The sequence below is a fragment of the Pelobates fuscus genome, chromosome 6 (assembly GCF_036172605.1).
Source record: "Pelobates fuscus isolate aPelFus1 chromosome 6, aPelFus1.pri, whole genome shotgun sequence".
Taxonomy (NCBI): domain Eukaryota; kingdom Metazoa; phylum Chordata; class Amphibia; order Anura; family Pelobatidae; genus Pelobates; species Pelobates fuscus.
The window spans coordinates 215,396,612-215,415,911 of NC_086322.1; the positions used below are offsets into that span (position 1 = coordinate 215,396,612).

The 19,300-nt window shown below is 36.1% G+C and overlaps 1 protein-coding gene across 1 annotated transcript in view; it reads right to left on the reverse strand.

The window, feature by feature from the left end:
* EPHA5 (EPH receptor A5) overlaps nt 1-19,300 on the reverse strand; it is a 260,679-nt gene that overhangs the window by 222,561 nt on the left and 18,818 nt on the right. Inside the window, exon 2 of the mRNA XM_063458735.1 lies at nt 4,546-4,610. Coding sequence (XP_063314805.1) covers nt 4,546-4,610 — 65 coding nt within the window. The remainder of the gene's footprint in view (nt 1-4,545; nt 4,611-19,300) is intronic.

Below are 19,300 nucleotides of genomic sequence, written 5' to 3' on the forward strand. Positions count from 1 at the left end.
TTTTCCCATTAAAGTCAGATGGGAGTCAAATGGAGCAAGTATTATGATTAACTTAAACAGGCTCATTACATTATTACATTGTTAGACAGATTAAGCGATCTGCATGTGATATTTTATCTTTGTGGATTTAGGAATTATAAAATGTTTCTAACTGTAATAACAGTATTAATGAAAATAAGAACTAAATTTTTCTTTATATTTCAGTTGATTCTGTTAACACTTTTTAACATTTTTTTCCTAATCCCTTCTTAAATGTTATGATTTTTGATGGACCTCCAGAAATTTGAACAGAATTCCCTGACATTATTTTTGATGCCTTCCTCGCACACTTTAATTTAATTGAAAGTGCTGTTGTTGAACGTGTATGCATAAACATCTAAAACATAGTTGTATGAAGAGATGAACCTCATAAATATAAATACATAAAAGTAAAAAGTTCTTAAACTGTTATAAATTACCCTAAATAAAACAATGGATTATAAATTTATCTAGAAAGGGTCTATTAAACAGCCTAACAAATTCAGCTGGATCATTACTCGTAACTCTAAAATAATCTCTGCTTCTTCTGTGATCCATTACCACTATACATTCTCCTTTGTCTTCCATCCTTATGACCAAATGTTGGATCTTACCAGGATTGGATTTCCATACTATCCAAATTACATATGTTGTCCAAGATGTTCCTCGCATAGTCTAATTGACTAATTGAAATTATATTTAAATGTACTGTCATCTATATGCCACAGGATTAAATCTCAAGGAGGACCAGAAGTCCATTAAAAAAACAAAAACTCCAAGATACCCTTAAGAGTATCCTCATGACCCTCAACCTACTTTTAAAGGGTATTCTACTAGGAACTGTGGACTGTCAGTTTGGAATTGTGGGCTGCTTAATATGAACTGCCTCAGTGCCACAACAATATTTCCCCATACATTATGTAACATGCTGTATGGCCAGAAATGCACCACTGAGTCTATATAAAGAGTAACATGTGCTATAGCCTTTGTGGAGATGTAGCTCCTATGCCAGTAACAGTGCATCATTTGAAATTAATGTAGAAATTCCCATGTGATGGACAAACCTGGGAACTCTCACACAGAGATCGTCCTTGAAATCTCTTCCAGGGAAAGGCAAGGCAAGTAAAAGTATTTATGTCAGAATAAAACAGAAATGCCAAAAGTAAAAAAGGCATTCATGCTCTGTAATTAGGCAGAATCTAGCATGAATTGGTTGTACCATTCAAAAAATATATATTTCATATCGAAACCTGGATATTCCTTATCAAATCCTTTTCACGTCTAGAGACACCATAAGGATATAAAATGTTATTTTATGAATACGAGTTGGTGAAAACTACCTGGGGCTCAGGCAAAATAAGAACACCAGACCCATTACTGTCATTTTTTTCATTGTAGATAATCCTGGTCAAACTCAGACATACGTTAAGTCTGGTACAATAGGGTCTCTGACTGTTGGTAAGCCATCCAAACCTCCCTGTGTATGGCAAATTATGGACAATTTAGGCAGTTGGCAAGACAGCCAACTAGAAAGACATTCTACAGATACCACTGCTAGAACAACCATCTCGGAACAATTATCAGGTATGGCTTAATCATCGTATTGAGTTTTTTTTTTTTATTAATCAGTACAATAATTTGAGCTCTGCAATTGCACAAACACTGATTTGTACATTTAATAAAAAAAAAAAAGATTTTGATAAAGGTACACTGTGAGGCAACTGATAGTCCATACTTCTTATTTAGTTGGTTTTTTTTTTTAATCAGAGGCGTATTCAATTCATGTACATTTTTTATTTATCTTTCTTCATTGTACTTGATCCTACCACATCTACTGGAAGCCTACTTTATGTATCTTTTTTTCTGATTAAATGTAATGCCATACAAACGGATTGAAAAATATAAAGCAAAGATGATGAACTATCCATCTGATGGTTTAAGGGGTTTGAGGCATCTATATTTTTGCATTTTTGACATATCTTGAAGTATATTGTGCCAAATGCACTGCTTCCAGTTCCTGCTGTTGCGATCCATCATTTCATCATAACCTTTGTTGAGATATAGCTTTATTTAGCCAGTTAGCAATGGCACTGATAAAATAAAGCACAGCTTTTGGGACATTTCTTATAGTGCTGCTTGAGCTCAGACAGAAACAGAACATGTTGTGCACTGAGCCACACTACTTACAGACAGTCTCTCTGGACTGAAGTGGGTTATCTTCTGTATGGAGCAAGAAGTACCCAGAAGTCATCAGGGACCTGACTGACTAAGCCAAAGGAAAGCAGGTGCTTGCATATGTTCAAGAAAGATGATAACATAAATTTAAATGCAAAATGTAGACATAGAAAAAAATACATAGTTGTAAAATATATACAGGTTATGTGGGAAAGTAGATCACAAATCTAAAGGTACTCTTGCTTTTTCATACAAGAATTCTACAATGTTAAAATGAAAATGAAATGTATTCAGTCAATGCTAGGTTTTATAATGCTTTAAGCATTATTATCCTGAATTTTTTATTTTTATTCATTTCCATAAAATATAGTGTAGCAATTGACATTATCAGGGTTATTCACTAAAGTGAGAATTCAAAACAAATTTAAATTTAAGACCAAAACACACACACTGAAAAAAATCAGGTATGCTTTCAATTTGGCTACTCGGGCCTTAAATTTGAAATTTACTTTAATTTTCATTTTCTATATATGCTAATTACACTAATGTCAGTATGTTCATTGTCCTACTGCCCCCTGTAGTTTGCTCCCTCTTCAGTGTATTGAAAATGTGGAAATAACACTTCTACATTATTGAGTGGACCTGATACTTTCTGTTTCTAGTTGGCATGTTCCAACCCCACCTCCTCAGTTGCCCCATTGTTTTCGATATTACATTTTTAAGTTTTACATAAGCAAAAATAAAGACTAATTTTCCTTATGTACAACCTGATGATTGACAGACGTTGACAACGGATGTAGTTTTATTCAAGCTCCATGGACTTTGGCTGTCATCTTAGGAATACCAAAGATGGTGGCGCCGTGAGAGAATATCCAGCGGCACAATGTGGGAAAAGGTAGGCTGCACTGGGCCTCAGACCTGAACTGGTTGTGCGGGAGGGTCGGAGGGGAGGGAGGAGGGGAATACAGCAAGGTTGGGGAAAAAAAAATTATGACAGATCAACTTTAAGTGTGATTTCATCTTGTATCCAGTGATGGGCTGAGAATGCTAGGGACAGGTCACCCCATATATTTTAACACTGATCACCTTACTAGTTTCCCACCAATAATGTAGTGTAATAATCTACAATAATTTCTATTTTATCAAGTGGGCTGTGAAAGGGACAGGTATGGATTGTAGGGAGAACACTTGTTTTATCAAGTTGCTCCAAAACTATTTGACAGAAAACTGGATGACAGCACCCACAGAAATATAGTATGATAATCACTACAATAAGCTTTTGTGGTTATAGTGCCACAGCCCCTCTTCAAATTGGAGGTTCTGCAGTCAGATGTGCAGTGTTATCCATTAGCAATCCAAGCACATGTGCATGTTCATGGAATGGACAGCATAAATACCTCTGCTCCTTCCTAGTTTCACCCCTTAATCCTAGTAAACAGCTGCCAATACAAAAAATCTAAGTGAAACCCAAAGAGTTCCCAGATATAGTTATATTATTAGTTTCTCATATGCTAATTAGTCATATAGGATCCCAGGCCCCTTAATGACAATTTTTTATCACACTAGATGCAACTTGTATAGAACAGTCAGCCAATCGTGTACACTTACATAACCACATTTCTAGAGTTTTTATATCATCTACTAGTACGCAGGATGCCACAGAACCAGACTTTCCTTCCTAACATAACTTATCCATTATTCTTTTATGAGAAGTGACTTGACAGTTGTGATATCAATATTTGTTTCATCACAAGATTTATAACTAAATACCATATAATTTACACTGAACAAAATTATAAACTCAACACTTTTGTTTTTGCCCCCATTTTTCATGAGCTGAACTCAAAGATCTAAGACCTTTTTCTATGTACACAAAAGGCCTATTTCTTTCAAAAATTGTTCATAAATCTGTCCAAATCTGTGTTAGTGAGCACTTCTCCTTTGCCGAGATAATCCATCCACCTCACAGGTGTGGCATATCAAGATGCTGATTAGACAGCATGATTATTGCACAGGTGTGCCTTAGGCTGGCCACAATAAAAGGCATATCATTTTGTTCAGTGTATTAAAAGTGATACTGTCCTTTATTTGTTTCTGAACGTTAGCTATTGGTTGTTCTTTTTGAAAAATTATCTTTCAAGCAAACATACAGTATCTTTACAATATAAAAAACATAGCTCTGGAGAAGGTAACCTTTAGAATCGGTGCAGTTTCCCTACAACCTTGAAACCCGGAATTTAGAATAAAACCCTATGATTCTGCAAGTAATGCTCTTGTTATTTTGCCATCTTTCTTTAAAATATAAATATAGAACAACAAAGAATGACTGTTATATCTTCAGTAAGGACTTACCCCATTTTTTGGGTATGCGATCCATCCAAGGTCTCCCATCACAGAGCGAGAATCCAATAAATTGACTGTGATAACAAAAGAAAAATATGTTTTAATATGTTTTATTAAAATTAACTTAGTCTACATCACATACACGGAATTGTTAATTCTCTCTATGTGCATGTATACATAGGTCATAAGTGGATGAATGAAAAATGTACAGATCACACAAGAGTTTATATAGATTAATATGTAACAATTTTCTTAGTTATTACTTATTAGTTACTATTTTTACAATGACACTAAAGGAACACTTCAAGTGCCATAACCACTACAATTTGCTGTACCAATTGTGGAGTCAGGAATGCCCAGTGCCACCTCCATTGTATGTAGTCAGTTGTATCTGGCATCCCTCCCTGCCTCTACTACTAATCTCCATTGTTAGTAGTTGAGAGGGGGAATGGACAACAAGTAAGGAGTAGTCAAACCAATCTAAAGTGGTTTGAATATTTACATTTAACATTTAGAGAACATTTAGAGAGCTTTAAGGTTATATCGCTTGGAATGTTCATTTAATGGACCTGGGTGTCCAAAGACAGTGCTCTAGAATTTTTGAATGAGTAGTGCTCACATATGTTAGAAAACAAGGATCTCAGAACATAACATATTTATTATAACATACAAATAACTTTTTCAAATTGTGTTTTTCTTCCAAATTATAAATTAACAAGCAAAATGAAAAAAATTAGGCTAAATTGTTTTTGTTATAATAAATTATACAACACCAGTTATTATAAAACTTTAGTCATTTCGATCAAAGTTTTGCAGTTTTCTTTTTAATTCACTACAATTCACTGTGTTGTGAAGGAACTCGAGAGAATTATTTAGAAAGTCCCAGATCTAACCAGTTTGTAGCAGGTGCTAAATAGATGTAATTACTATTCTACGATAATCATTTTCTTGACCTTGGCAGGATGAAAGGCAAACATCTCAACTTTAACAGCTGGTGCCATCAACCTCTGCTCTGAACAGATAACACAAAGCAGGTAACGAAAAAAGGAAAATTGGCAAATGAAGAAGATTCTACAGTAGACACATTAGACAAACAAGGTAATCCATTAGATGTATCCCAATGTTATTTATGTACTTTGTCATTTATAAAAATACATTTTGTTCTAGATCAACAACTATGAGTTCTTGGTTGTCTAAATAATTTTCTTTATATTCCATAATTTATTTATATTAAATAAGAGTAATGTTTCATCACTTACAATCCTGTGTAAAGAACAAATGTAATTATGCATCTGAAAAATAGGTGGATGATGAACATATTCAAATAAAAAAAAAAAAAAATCAAAGTATACTAAGGGCCATCATATACAGTATTTGTACATATTTCTCAGAACCAGGTGAGACATTTCAATATGTACATAATGCATACAATTAAATATTGAAAGCTACACAATTCCATTCAAATTCTCAAACTGGAAAGTCAGTTTCAATCCAGCAGGAAATGGAGATGCAAATCTGAATTCTCTAGGGAATTTGCTCAACATATATTGAATTACATAGTTATAGCCATTGCTCTCAAAAATCACCCACTTGCACTGCTGCAGCTGGTAAAAATACAAAAATGATGGCTACCTGTTAAAGTTGAGTTAATGAGTAGATTATTATCAATTCCCAAAACAGACTTGGGCAAAGAAATAAAGAATAAATTGATGAGTTTTACAAGTAGCGTGTTAAAGGAACACTATAACGTTAAGAATACAAACCCGTGTTCCTAACTCAATAGTTCCCTGTCCCTAGTTAGTTAGGCCTTTGCCTCCCATTTGCAATAAAAATAGTTTAAAAGAGGTTTCACTCCCCTTTTTCTAGCGTCAAGACTCTTTCAGTGCTGCAGACCCCTGCACCTCTCATTCTCTCATAGAGAAGCATTGGGAACATCATAGTCATGTGACACATGCACATTAAATTAAATGCTTCTCATAAGAAAGCATTGACTTCAATGGTTTCCTATGAGCTTCATTTATTGACTTCAACATCCTTTAAAGGGACATTCCACTGCCCAAAAATACGAAAACAAATCACTGTAGTAGATAGAACCTTAATGAATACAATCAGGCATTTAAAAAATGCATTTTTCCATTGGGGGTATAGCTAAAAACAGCTTGCAAAAGCTGAAGGTTTCTCTTTCCTTCTAACCTTGCCCATACACGCTGTGACTGTCCAGTTAGCTCAATGACTTGCCAAATAAAGCTTAATAAGAAGTCTTTGCAAGACAGGGGCTCTGAGCAATTGCATGCTTCTTAAGGTATAGCTCTTCTGAGCTGAACAACCAGGAAGTAACAGGACTGTTTGCCTGATTGACAGCTAGGAGGTGTAACAAGGTTACTTTATAAAAGTGCCAATGTCTGTGGAATTCTGCATTTTTGTATAATGAAAAACAAAGAGCACACTCTTCATACATAAAGCTATTTAACAAGCTAGAGCACTTTAGGGGCCTGGAGTGTACTTTTTATACTGGGTGCCAAATGAATAATCAACTTTAATCTGATATGTTCTTAAAGAACAATGCTTGCATTTTTGTGAGTTGTGTCTCTCAAGATGCTTTATTTTATCAGTAAGAATGGCAAATATAGGTACTCTACACAGACCCCCTACTATATTAAACTCATCAACTAGTTTTGATAAGTGCTGGTCATTCATAGGTACTAAATGTGCTTGGGAAAACTCTCAACTTACACATGAATTTTTTATTCAGTTATTTAGTAAAAGTTATATGGTTGCAAACGTGGCAATTAGCTGTAAGTGTGCAATTTGGATTATTTAAGGAGGTAGAGAGCAGCATTAAAGCAAATAAAAGAAAAGAAAGAAAATATTAATCAGGAAAGTTGACAATCAACACAGTAGAAAGCGTCTTTAACATATACTCAAAAACAAAAAGAGAACAATTGGTTGTGCATATGTAAAATGGTATTTAAAAGATAAAAATCTATGTATAACAAGCCCAATAATTCTAAACTTTGCTGCTTTACAGTGGAATAATTCGCAAATACAGCAAAAATCATGCAAATGTGGTGTATTTCTGTAATCCTTTTTCTGGAATCAGTGCTTCATTATTGGTACAATATATGGGCAATACAAGAGAGAAAGAGAGAGAGAGAGAGAGAGCATCCATGTTGCAAACGTGACTTCCTTTTATCCTTTAAAGTATAAACTTTTATATCTCTAGGGAAAAAAGCAAATACCAACATAATGGTACTGCAATAATTAAGATATTTATATGTTTGGACAGGGGCAGTTGTGTATGAAAGCCCCATTACTTCAACCACAAACATCTGCAAAGGTTTTAATTAGACCACTGCTTTTTACAGCATTTCTCAACTGTTTATCATTGGCTGAGGTTGTAAAATGGAACCACATTTTAATGCATATTTTATTTAAGAATAGAGGACTATAGTGCAGTTTTCCTCATTAATGGTAGGTATTGGAAATGTTTGATATGCATTTAGTAAACCCACATTCCACAGCATGAGGTTCAGGAAAGTGCAGTTACAAGTGTACTCAACCATCAACTACACTGGGTGGCATGAACTCAAGACAGGCTTTGATGGGCCATAAAGGGCATGCCAGGGACACTGCTTGCATTACTGGTGACACCCAGAATTGGTGGCACTGCCCATATTTGGGGTGGGGTTGCCCAAGTAATGGGACATGTAAGGCTTGTGTGAATGCTTGCTGGGCAGACTGGCTGTTTCCCTGGCCGGCCCCCCTCAAAGTAGACTCTGCAGCTCCACATAAGAGCTTTCTGGGGGCAGTTCCAGGATTTCCCTACACCCTGGAAACAAACCTCAATTTTATGGAAGGATCAGTGGTGAAATTGTTGTGAACACCAATCCTTACACTATTGCTGATTTGAATGTGTTGTGTAGACTATCCATCAGTAAGGCACCAAGTTTTGGGAGGTTACTGTGGTATAGCGTAGAAGCCTTTGAAACATTGCTGGAAGCAAAAGGTATTATTCTAAGGACAGTGCAAGGAAGGTATTTTCCCAAAGCATTTTCTGAGCTAGTTGGCTACATCTTGAGGGTAATTTTGCCCCAATCTGAGCTGAGCTGTAAGGATGACAATATGACTTTTTCAGATATTTTGGGGGATAGTAAAATATGGTCAGCTTACAGTTTCACATGACTTGAAATGGTAGCGGATATTTGAGCTCATGCGTTCCACATTATTTATAGTAAATACTTAAAATTTAGGTGGAGTTGATAGTGCATGCAGCAGTCTATTGAACACAAGTAAACTAGAGTCTACGATTGCTGTTCTAGTTCCTAATGGGGAATGTACAGTAGTGAGCATACAGCTATATGCTCATTAAGGTCTCTCCGACAGAATGGAAGTAATGTCGGAATGGCACAGGGATAATAAATACCGAATAAAACAGCATTTCTCCTACTTGCCCACATTCAGCAGCATGCTAATTGTGTTCACATTTTAACAACGCAAAATATAAATGAAATTGCTGACATGCATTATATATTATATATTTCTACACAGGCAATAGAGTTAGAGTCCATTATTGCCATTCTCAATACTAAATCATAACATAGGATAAAGAACAATAAATTAATGTACAATTTGAGCTATTTTATATTGCTGGAGTCTTTTTATTTTATTTATGAAAGCATAGGGCAACATTGCATGCCTACTTTCTTTTAAATGGCACTTGAGGAATAAAGCTTAGATTCCTTGTATCATACATAAAGAGTTTAAGAACATGTCACATCTCATTGATTGCAAGTTGTAATATGGAATTTCTTGGCAAAGAGGTGGCATACTCACCAAGAATTCTCTAAGCTGCTATTATCGTAATTAAGTGCTTCAGAACAGCATACTTTTCTTGTAAGTTATAATAGATTCACAATGAGTATTGATCTACACCGCAGCCCATATTTTTTTTTTAGAAGCTGCATATCTTTTAGAAACCACAAATGAATGTAATTAAAGGAAATGTTTGGAAGCTTTATTAGGAGAAATTAGAGTTGCTTAGATCAGTTATTACAAATAATTTTCTTTAAATATGCCTTTACTTAAATTTTAATTGTTGATATAAAAAAAATGGTATTCTACATTATAACCGTGGTACAGAATCACAGTACAGGCAAGTATTGAAGGTATAATGAGTCAGAAAAGCAGCAACATTCATGTAGAGGGTATAAAGCATGCTAATGCACTTGTATAAAATATATAAAGTGGTGAATGTCAGTCATAGTTTACTGTAACTGGCCAAACTATACTTTAATTTAGAATTTGAATATTACACATTTAGTAAGAGAGGAAATAACAAAATAGCAGTTACTCTGTGCATGCAATTGTCTTTCTTGTTTTTCCATGTTGCTAAATCAGTTGTCCTTGCTTTACCTCTACAGTACAACATGCATTCACCTTCGAGGGTTGAGACACAAAGAGAAGAGCTATTCAGGCAGCAAATCCATATTTTTGTGGGTCCAACATGAAATCTGACTTTCCTGCTTCTTCAAGTGCTCTCTATTGACACAGGCAGAAAAGACCACACTATGACATGTCTGATCGTCTTACCATAGCTGATACCAAGATGTAACATGAAATATAGATTTCCTGTGTTTCTGGTTAATACAAAGTATACCCATTGTAGAATGCCTACCATTTATAACGGATCCCCTTGTTATCCCTATTGTTTTACCAGGGCATATTGAGAAAAAAATGTGCAGCATGGCTCCATCCGATAATATAATATTTGTGTAACCCTAAAATCTAAGCACTGTTTTCACGATCAAATATAATGAAAAGCAGGAGAATGTTGCACATAAGTTGTGTGAGTAATAATAAGTACCTAATAAAAAGGCTGATTAAATAAATATAATTTGGCTACTACTTTGGCTACTCTATACAGATTGAGCTTAGATTACAGTTGCAAAAAAAACAAGGATATGTCTGGTGGATGTGGCAAAGTTCGATAGCGGATCTGTTTAATGCTCTACGTTGACTTTAATTCTCTTATAGCATTGTCTGAATTTGTACCACATTTGCCTCATTACTAACGCTATATAATTAGGTAGGTAGCATTTATAGTGGACAGAATAACAAAAACACAATGATTAATGCAAAGCGTAATAAGGAGTAAACAAGTATAACAATCATATTATACAAGGAGTAAAATCACCCGTTGCCTTCAAAACAACTTATTTCTTGGAACCCTATCATACAATTCCTAATCTATATGCAGTCAAATGTTGCACAATGCTTGAAGGAGAAGTATGATGATAAAAGTGATGGAAATCTACTTTATATACTGGAGAGGCATTTTTTATGTTCTCAGAATACTGTACGTAATGGCTAGGAAAATGGGGCCACTTTAAAAGCGGTGATCTAAGAAACCAATACTAAATGCTATGCCACTGGGTTTGAACTCCTAAGAACCGACTTAAAATTTATGAAAAATTGCACACATTAAAGATATTTCATAGAGATATATAAAACTTTGATCTCTTCCTCATTCCCCTTTAGGTAACATCTGTTCTAACCATTAACATGTGCTAGCAAATTACTTTGATATTTTCATGCATTATCATTTCCAATAATTATTTATGACGTCTCCTCTTGTAAAATTTTCTTCTGATACTCAAATTACTTACTATAAACTTGACAGAATATTTTATGGTGAAGGTCAGACTTTTTGGGAAGGTTAACTTTTCTATACCATATCTGGAATCTCTACAAGGGAACCACAAGTGCATCAATAAATGCACCAGTCGTAAAGCTCATTTAACAGGCTCGTTGGTAAAGAGCAGCCATTAAGTATTAATACCAATGGACAGTATGTGTTTGTGGCTACAATATATACAAAAGTATCCACCTCCACTAATGCCGACCATCACCCTAACCTTTTTACAGTTGGACATATATGAAAAAGGTGCATTTTCTAAATCATTGTAACAGTGTATGTGTAGTAAGATTCTCTGCATGCTGTAAATATAGCTGTGTTAGTGATTTGTTTTTAGATAAGCTATTTTCCCCCAAAATGTTTTCATTTTGATTTCAGTTTGCTACAACTTGGCAAATAAACTTTGCTGTGTTCACAATGTCATACAATGTTTAAAGTAACACTCCAAGCACCATAACCACTACAGTGCTTTAGGAAACAATTTCACTTCTTATGGGGGAAAGAGGCGAAAGGAAAGTCGTGGCACCTTAGTCACTAGAAGTGGTTATGATGTTTGGAGTGTTCCATTGCAGTGTTATATAAAATACAAAAATACAATTTAATAATGGGGATATATTTTTGACATCTAGATATGCATAGAAGAAAACCTTTTGTTTTTTTATACGGTAATCATTTTCAGTATATTTTTCTATACTAAAGGAGAGAAAAAAAAAAGTCGCAAGAGAGTGCTGAGAACGGACAACAGCTCAATTAGCCTGCCCTTCGGTGGGTCCCCGCTCAGATCTCAAGCTGGTTTTAGCTCATCTTGTGCCATTACAAAGAGAACCAGGCCATGCATCTAAGACTGATTCCACCCAAAAGGGCAGAACAGATCCAAAATACAGGCTGGCTCTCTCTGAACGAGAGATACAGCAACCCCAGACGATCGTTTCAGCCTTGTTAGGCATCATCAGTGAGGTATAGCCAATATCTCACTAGGCACTGTGAGCAAGAGGTCCATGTCTGGATTACCCTTTAAACTTATATAAACGTATATATTTATATACTGTACATACATAAAACAGTCGTGTTCCTTATACTTTTTATCCCATCTGCAAAGCAGTTGTCTTTTTATTTTCCCTTGATTTGTAATTCTATTAACAGAGTTGGCAAGTTGACATATGATCTATAATTGAGCTTTAGTTTTTGCCATAAATCCAGGCAGATCCTGGGATGAGCCTTGTGCCTTCTGCTTGCATAGATATGGTTATAAATCAGAAACCTTTGACTGTAATGCATGTCTCTCTGTTATACAGAGTAGCAAATGTGAGTTCCATTCCTCATTGTCACATTAATCAAGGATATGAGCATTAAAGTAAAGTAAGGAATCTTGTAGAATTCTATGTAAACAAATTGTGCAATGTAGTAAGTAGGGGTCAAGTGAAATATAATCTTGGGAGTCAAATATCACAGGGGTTATACACTTAATGCTTATTTTATATGCACCTCTGACTTATAGACTAAACAGTATGGGGCCTGACACGGTAATGTACTGGGATTCTTCTCCTGCATGGGTTTAACTGGATAAAAGCAGCCACTATGTTAGGAGTTATACTCCATTGGTACCTGACTTCTTTCTTTCCCCGGCTCTAGTATGATTGATGAAATTGTGTAATGTGGTACAAATACATGCAAGCCTCCCCATATACGTCCCCTAAACCGTTAAGGCAGTGAGGGCACATTGTGTGGATTATTGGGATTCTCTATTTTCAAAATTAAAATGGAAAACAGTTTTTGGGAAAAGTTACAATTCGTGTACTGCCCCCACACACCCTAAAAAAAAAAAAAAAACGAAACACGCACGCACATAAATAGACAAACTCACTTAGATGCCAAATTTGAATAGAAAATTATTTCTATTCAAATTTGGCATCTAAGTGAGTTTGTCTTTTTTGTGTCAGCCACCCTGAACTCTTGTTCTGAGCTGGCTATTGATGCCCCAATGTTGGTGCCAGAGAAGGGGAGTTACACCTCTGGAAACTCATAGCAAGACGCTGCACATACAAACTCAAGGCACCATGGCCACTTCAAAGTGGTCATGGTGCTTAAAATCACCCTTTAAGCTACACCTTTATATGTGTTTATTTTTGTTTAGTTTAGACATGCATATGCATAAATTAAACAAACAAACAAACAAACAAAAAAAACACAAAGATTTTTTAAAACTAAAGTTGAACTTCCATCAATGTCAGGAAGTGGAACTTCTATCAATGTCAGGAAGACAGGGATATGCATAATCTTGGTGCTGACATTATTGCGCAATCTTAGTCCGTAAAATACTTTCACTGTTGCAGAGTGTGGTGTCACCCATCATGCAACATGGCATTCATGGCATTTGAAAACATCTGATTGTAACCAGTGACTTTGTCTCTGCTATGTAGACGGTAATGAAAACAATAGAAAAGCAAATCACTCCCTATTTAATTTGGTAATGTCCTAGTAATTTCCATTCATTTCTCATTTTACCCATTTCTATTAAGTAAATGAAAAAATGCAACGATGCAAAAGCCCATTGCAATCTAAATAATCATTCAGATCAAAATTAAATCTGAACAAATCCCTTTCATAAAGCAAAATAATTACATGGTGCCTCCCTGAAATAAGTATATAAATGAAGAAAAAAAAAAAGTGCTATCTATGTCGCATTAAACGCAGCAGAAATCCATGTACCAAACAGCGATCTGTAGCTGTGATTGACATACAATAATTGTGTGCTGCAGGCTGTAATACTAATGAATTAATAATCATATTGCTACTTGATAGACAGTCAGGTGCAAGGGATGTCTTCATGTCATGTCAATATAAACAAAATCTTAGTTATTGTTTCAAAGCTATCCCAAATGTACCATGTAAAAAAAAAAGAGTTTTTTTCTGAAATATGCATTTTTTTCCCCAAAAAGTGTATTTTATTTTTATTTTTTATTTTTTTTAAAAAACTTGTTTTAAAAAACAACTAACTATTCCAGTTGTTTAGTAAATCAGGAATTGCTGGCAAATGATCAGCTATTACTGTGACAAGAACTATATCTCAAGTATATCCCATCAGTTACCCATGAGGACTAGATGTCAGGCACCCTACCCGTTTGCCTTCCACGGCGGCTTCGGGGTCCGCGGACCCTGCCGGCATTCGCTTGCTTGCAGCATGTTTAACTATGCGCCCGAATGAGCTACCCTACCCGGCGCACGATAATGACGTCAAGGTTCAAAGTGGGAAGGTCAAGTACTCCCCACGTGTTGTGGATCATTAAAAGTGGAAATCAACCAATCAGAAATAGCTTATGCTTATTAGGGCTTACCTTCCCTGTACCTTGTTGCCCTGTTGTGGTCTCTCTTTAGCCCAATAGTGCGTTCTCTCTGTATGACTGTTACTGTATTTGGCTTTGTCTCTCGTTTTTCCTGCTCTCTCCAATCCTTTAACCTCGGCTCGTTTAATCATTATTCCTCATCTCTGTAATCCTCTGACCTCGGCTTGTACTCTGACTCTGCTCTATTTGCATAGCCCGGCCATTCTGAGCGCCGGTAATTACAAATATTTCTGTTTGTGATCTGTCTGTGTGTTTTGGTTCCCGGAACCGTGACACTAGATATCTGAATGTAACTGTCTGTTAGGGTGTTCTATAGTTTGTTTTATTATTATTTCATTATTTGTTTAATGGTTTACCCATTTCAAGGGTTTTTCATACAGTGGTTCTTAAAGGAACACTATAGTGTCAGGAATACAATTGTATTGTGAAAAGGCAGTGTTACATTAAAATGCCTGCAGGCACAAGTGTCCTTTTAAACAAGCAAAATAACTCACTTTATTTTAGGCATGAGCTGGTGCTTACTAAATATCTGACTTGCTGTACATTTTTAAAGTCATAATTTGAATCATCATGGTCAGTGTAAATCAGATTACTTTTTAAATAACTCTTATGGAAAAGCCGACTTTGAGTTTTTTCTCCAAGATAGCTATTTCACCTGTCACCTCAAAACAAAAAATCAGCTCAAATGTTTTTGAAGAAACCACATCTTGATCTAAATGTTCTAGAGCAGAGTGCTAACCCTCTAAATTCTTCAATGAGACCCAGAGCCACCAATCCCAGAATAGGGAGTTATGTCAGATTCCTGAGCATACCTCTCTATGTCCTATGTTTCATTTGCTGTATTTGAGAAGGTTGGCAAGCTAAGGAACAGTGATTGCCTTCACCAGTGACGTTCTAGTATTTTGGCAGACCTTCACTGTGGAGGCTGGCTGGCGCGCCCAGCATTGAAAGCATCACCCATCAAAAACCCAGCCGTGTTACAGCATATGTTATGCGTGTGTTGCTGTGAAGTGTGTAGTTGTGTATATATGGTATTGTTTGCTGTGTGTGTATGGGAATACTGATCTGTGAGTAAGGGCATGAACAATGGATCTTTGGCCCCCAATGGAAGACAACATCTTGGCCAGTGGACCTCAGATAAATAGACTTTGAGATCTCCTGCTCTCCTGCTCTTGAAAATATTAATAATAGTAGAAAATCAAGTGCCATACGCATTTTACTAATTTGTGTTTCTAGATTAATATGAAATGACCACATGGCATTCGCTTTCTAATGTCCATTTGACATAGCTAGAAACTTACTAACATCATATCACAAACCAGGAGTGGACAATCTGTCCTTATTTGGATCTGGATCATCCATATACAAGTATAATGATATGATAAACTACCATTCAGAAAAGATATCCCCCGCTTCCAAATTACGATTTTGCAACCAAGGCAACTGCCCTTCTACTTTATCAGAACATTTATTTTACTATCAGCAAATATGAGATCCTAAATTATCTGGATGTCAATGTACAGTCCCCACGGTGTCAGTGTTACAATTTTAGTATCTCAATATATTCTCAGCTGCAAGAGATTTTATTTCCCAGAAGCAATGATTCATAAGCAGAATTAGTAAAAACAGAAATGGATCACCATCTGCAGATGTCATGGGGTAAGGTTGACAGATTTTATTTTCCACCTCCGACTGACACAAAGGCAGTATTTTTCAAGGGGGCAAAAGGGTACGCAACTGCAAAAGGTGTGACAATTCTTCAATGTAAATCAAGAAAAGATTCAACATGCAAAAGTGTTGCAGATTTTCAGAATGGCAGTGATAAAATATAGTCACTACAAGAACAATAAGAAAAATTTATTACACAAAGCAAGGTTTCTCTCCGTAATAAAGAACATATGTTTCATACACATGTCAATATTGTGATTTAAGTCTGTTAGCATTAAGTTATATGTATTTGCTATTTTTACTTCTGGCTATTTAAAAGATGGTTAACTAAAACAGACTGGCAATGTGTACAATAAAGCTTTAAAGATAAACTACAACTGTCGCACGTGTGAGATCTGGCATTAACAATAATGCCACAATATAACACAATATAAAGCGTATTTTAGTCTATTCCCTGGAAGATTTTATCCAAAGCTAAAAACAACCTGCTTGTGAAAATTATATTGCAGTTAGAAGGTCTATTGCTTGAGCTCGGCTAAAGCACACTCTTAAAGGGATACTCTATGCACCATCACAACTTTACTTAACTGCGAATTTGCTAATACTGCAATCTCCAGCCACTCACAGCTCTGAGAGTAGCTTAGAACTTCAGCGATTTGTAATAATTACTCCAGCTTTAAGATAGCATCTCAGAGCTCTCAATTAGGCATCCTGGAGCTACACTTTGGGCTGCTTGTGTTGATTTTGTAAAACGTTTTGTGTGCAGCCTCTTTACGCTTCATATAAATGTTGCCGCTGTTTATACTTTATTAATAATATCAAAATACTAAAATGTATTTGTTTTGAATGAAAAGCTGATACTGGATTGAAAAAAAAATAATCTAAATTTCCCATGATTCCCTGTGAAAAGCTGTGTATTTGAACAGAATTACTGTAGATGATGCATCTTGGGAAGATGTCATCACTGATAGCCTGAAACAGTATCGTAGGCTATTTATTCTTTTTAGATTTTTTCTTACGCTGCACACACAGTGTTTTATTTTGTTTTTGTGCTGCCCTAGGCATGACTAAACTTGGACAAACCACTAGTCTAAATTTGCCCCACCCTTCCTTGTCAAGGCCAGACCTTTTTCTGTTTAGGTCCTATCTTTTCCTGTTAGAACTCCACCTCTTTGTACTTCATTCTTTTAAGCTCACACACTCTCATTGACCCCATTGGCACACACACTGTTTAACCAACACGCCCTTTCTGATGCACATACACACAACACACACTTGGTTAGTGACATACATACATTGACACAACCACTCACTGACAAAAACACACTCTCAGATATATATACACTCATTTGCTGATTTGACACACTCGGGTAGTCACACACACATTCACTAGCAAGCTCACTGAGAGACACACACTTATAACAGACACACACTCTCACTGATTGACACACACTGACAAACACATTTACTGACAGGTGCACACACCCACAGACACACTCACTGACACTGACACAAACACTGTCAGACACACTTACTGACAAACACACTGACATACACACACTCTATGACAGACACACTGATTTGACACACACTCATAACAGACACACACTCTCACTGATTGACACACACTGACAAACACATTTACTGACAGGCGCACACACCCACAGACACACTCACTGACACTGACACAAACACTGACAGACACACTTACTGAAAAACACACTGACACACACACACTCTATGACAGACACACTGATTTGACACACACTCACAGACACACACACACACACACACATTCACTGACAGACACCCACTCTCTGACTGACAGACATATACACATTCTCTCACACATACTCATTATTATTATTTATTTAATTTATAATTTATGTCCACCCAACCTCACAACCTTTGGGAGAGCTGAAGTGGATGCTGTCCCTGGGGTCTAGTGTGGATTCTGTCCCTGGGGTCCAGTGTGGCTGCTGTGACTGCCTGGTGGGTGTGTGAACAATGGAAGTGGTGAGGGAGCTGTAACCATCTTGCTTTTCCTACTCGCCCCCATTTAGTGATGCTCAGACTGGAGTGAAATCATATTCCAGATCCCGACAGCATAAGACAGCACGCAAGCGAGCAAAGCAAGAAGATTACAGCTGCTTCCCCGCCTACATTGTGCACACACTTGCCTTCCATGGGGGGAAGGGCAAGGTGGCCAGGATGCCAGCTTTTGGGTACTCCATGACAGGTAAAAGCCAAGGAAAACTGAGGGCGTCTGAAAGGGCATTTGGAGGAGGCAAAAAATGCTGGATAGTGACACCCAAGACAAATACTTTGTTTGCCCTGGCCAGAAAACAGACCTGTGCACACATCACCAGTCCAAGTAACAGAACTGAGTAACAGAACTGAGATTAAAATGGCCGGATTAGCAAAGTGTCTCCAGTTTGTATTAATTTCCATATGTGCCTTTTTAGCCTAATTTTTCCAAAATTAATATCAAAATGCCAGTTCACTGACACTAATTGTTTACATTAGCAGATTAATATTATTAATGAACTACTGTGAACAATTATTTTTTTCCTGATAGATTTGCTTTAATGTAGAAAAGAAAATCAATAAAGAATGCAATGTATGCAATTTAAATGATCGTCCAAGGCTTGATAAATGAGAAACGGATAAAGTTGCTGTAAAAAACAGAGAACGTATTTGAGCAAAGGTGCTTACAGAGTTTTATCAAACGCGTTTCAATACTCAGCTATTGTGGGAATGTAAAATTACACTGACCTCGGGAAGCAAGATGGAAAAAAGATCCTGCACTGAAAATGTACTCATTAAAATGCACAGAACATAGCAACTGTGATAATATGCTCTCAGTATGGCTCATTTTTCATATGGAAAAAGCTAACATTAATTTGTTATTAGATTTTTTTAATATAGTCAGGATAATGTAAACACAAATGACAAATGATTTCGTTTAACAGAAATAAGGTATTGCATTTCTGTAAAAAAAAAAAAAAAGGAAAAGGAAAAGTATGTTTATTATAAAGCAGAATAGGTCAGGAAAAAC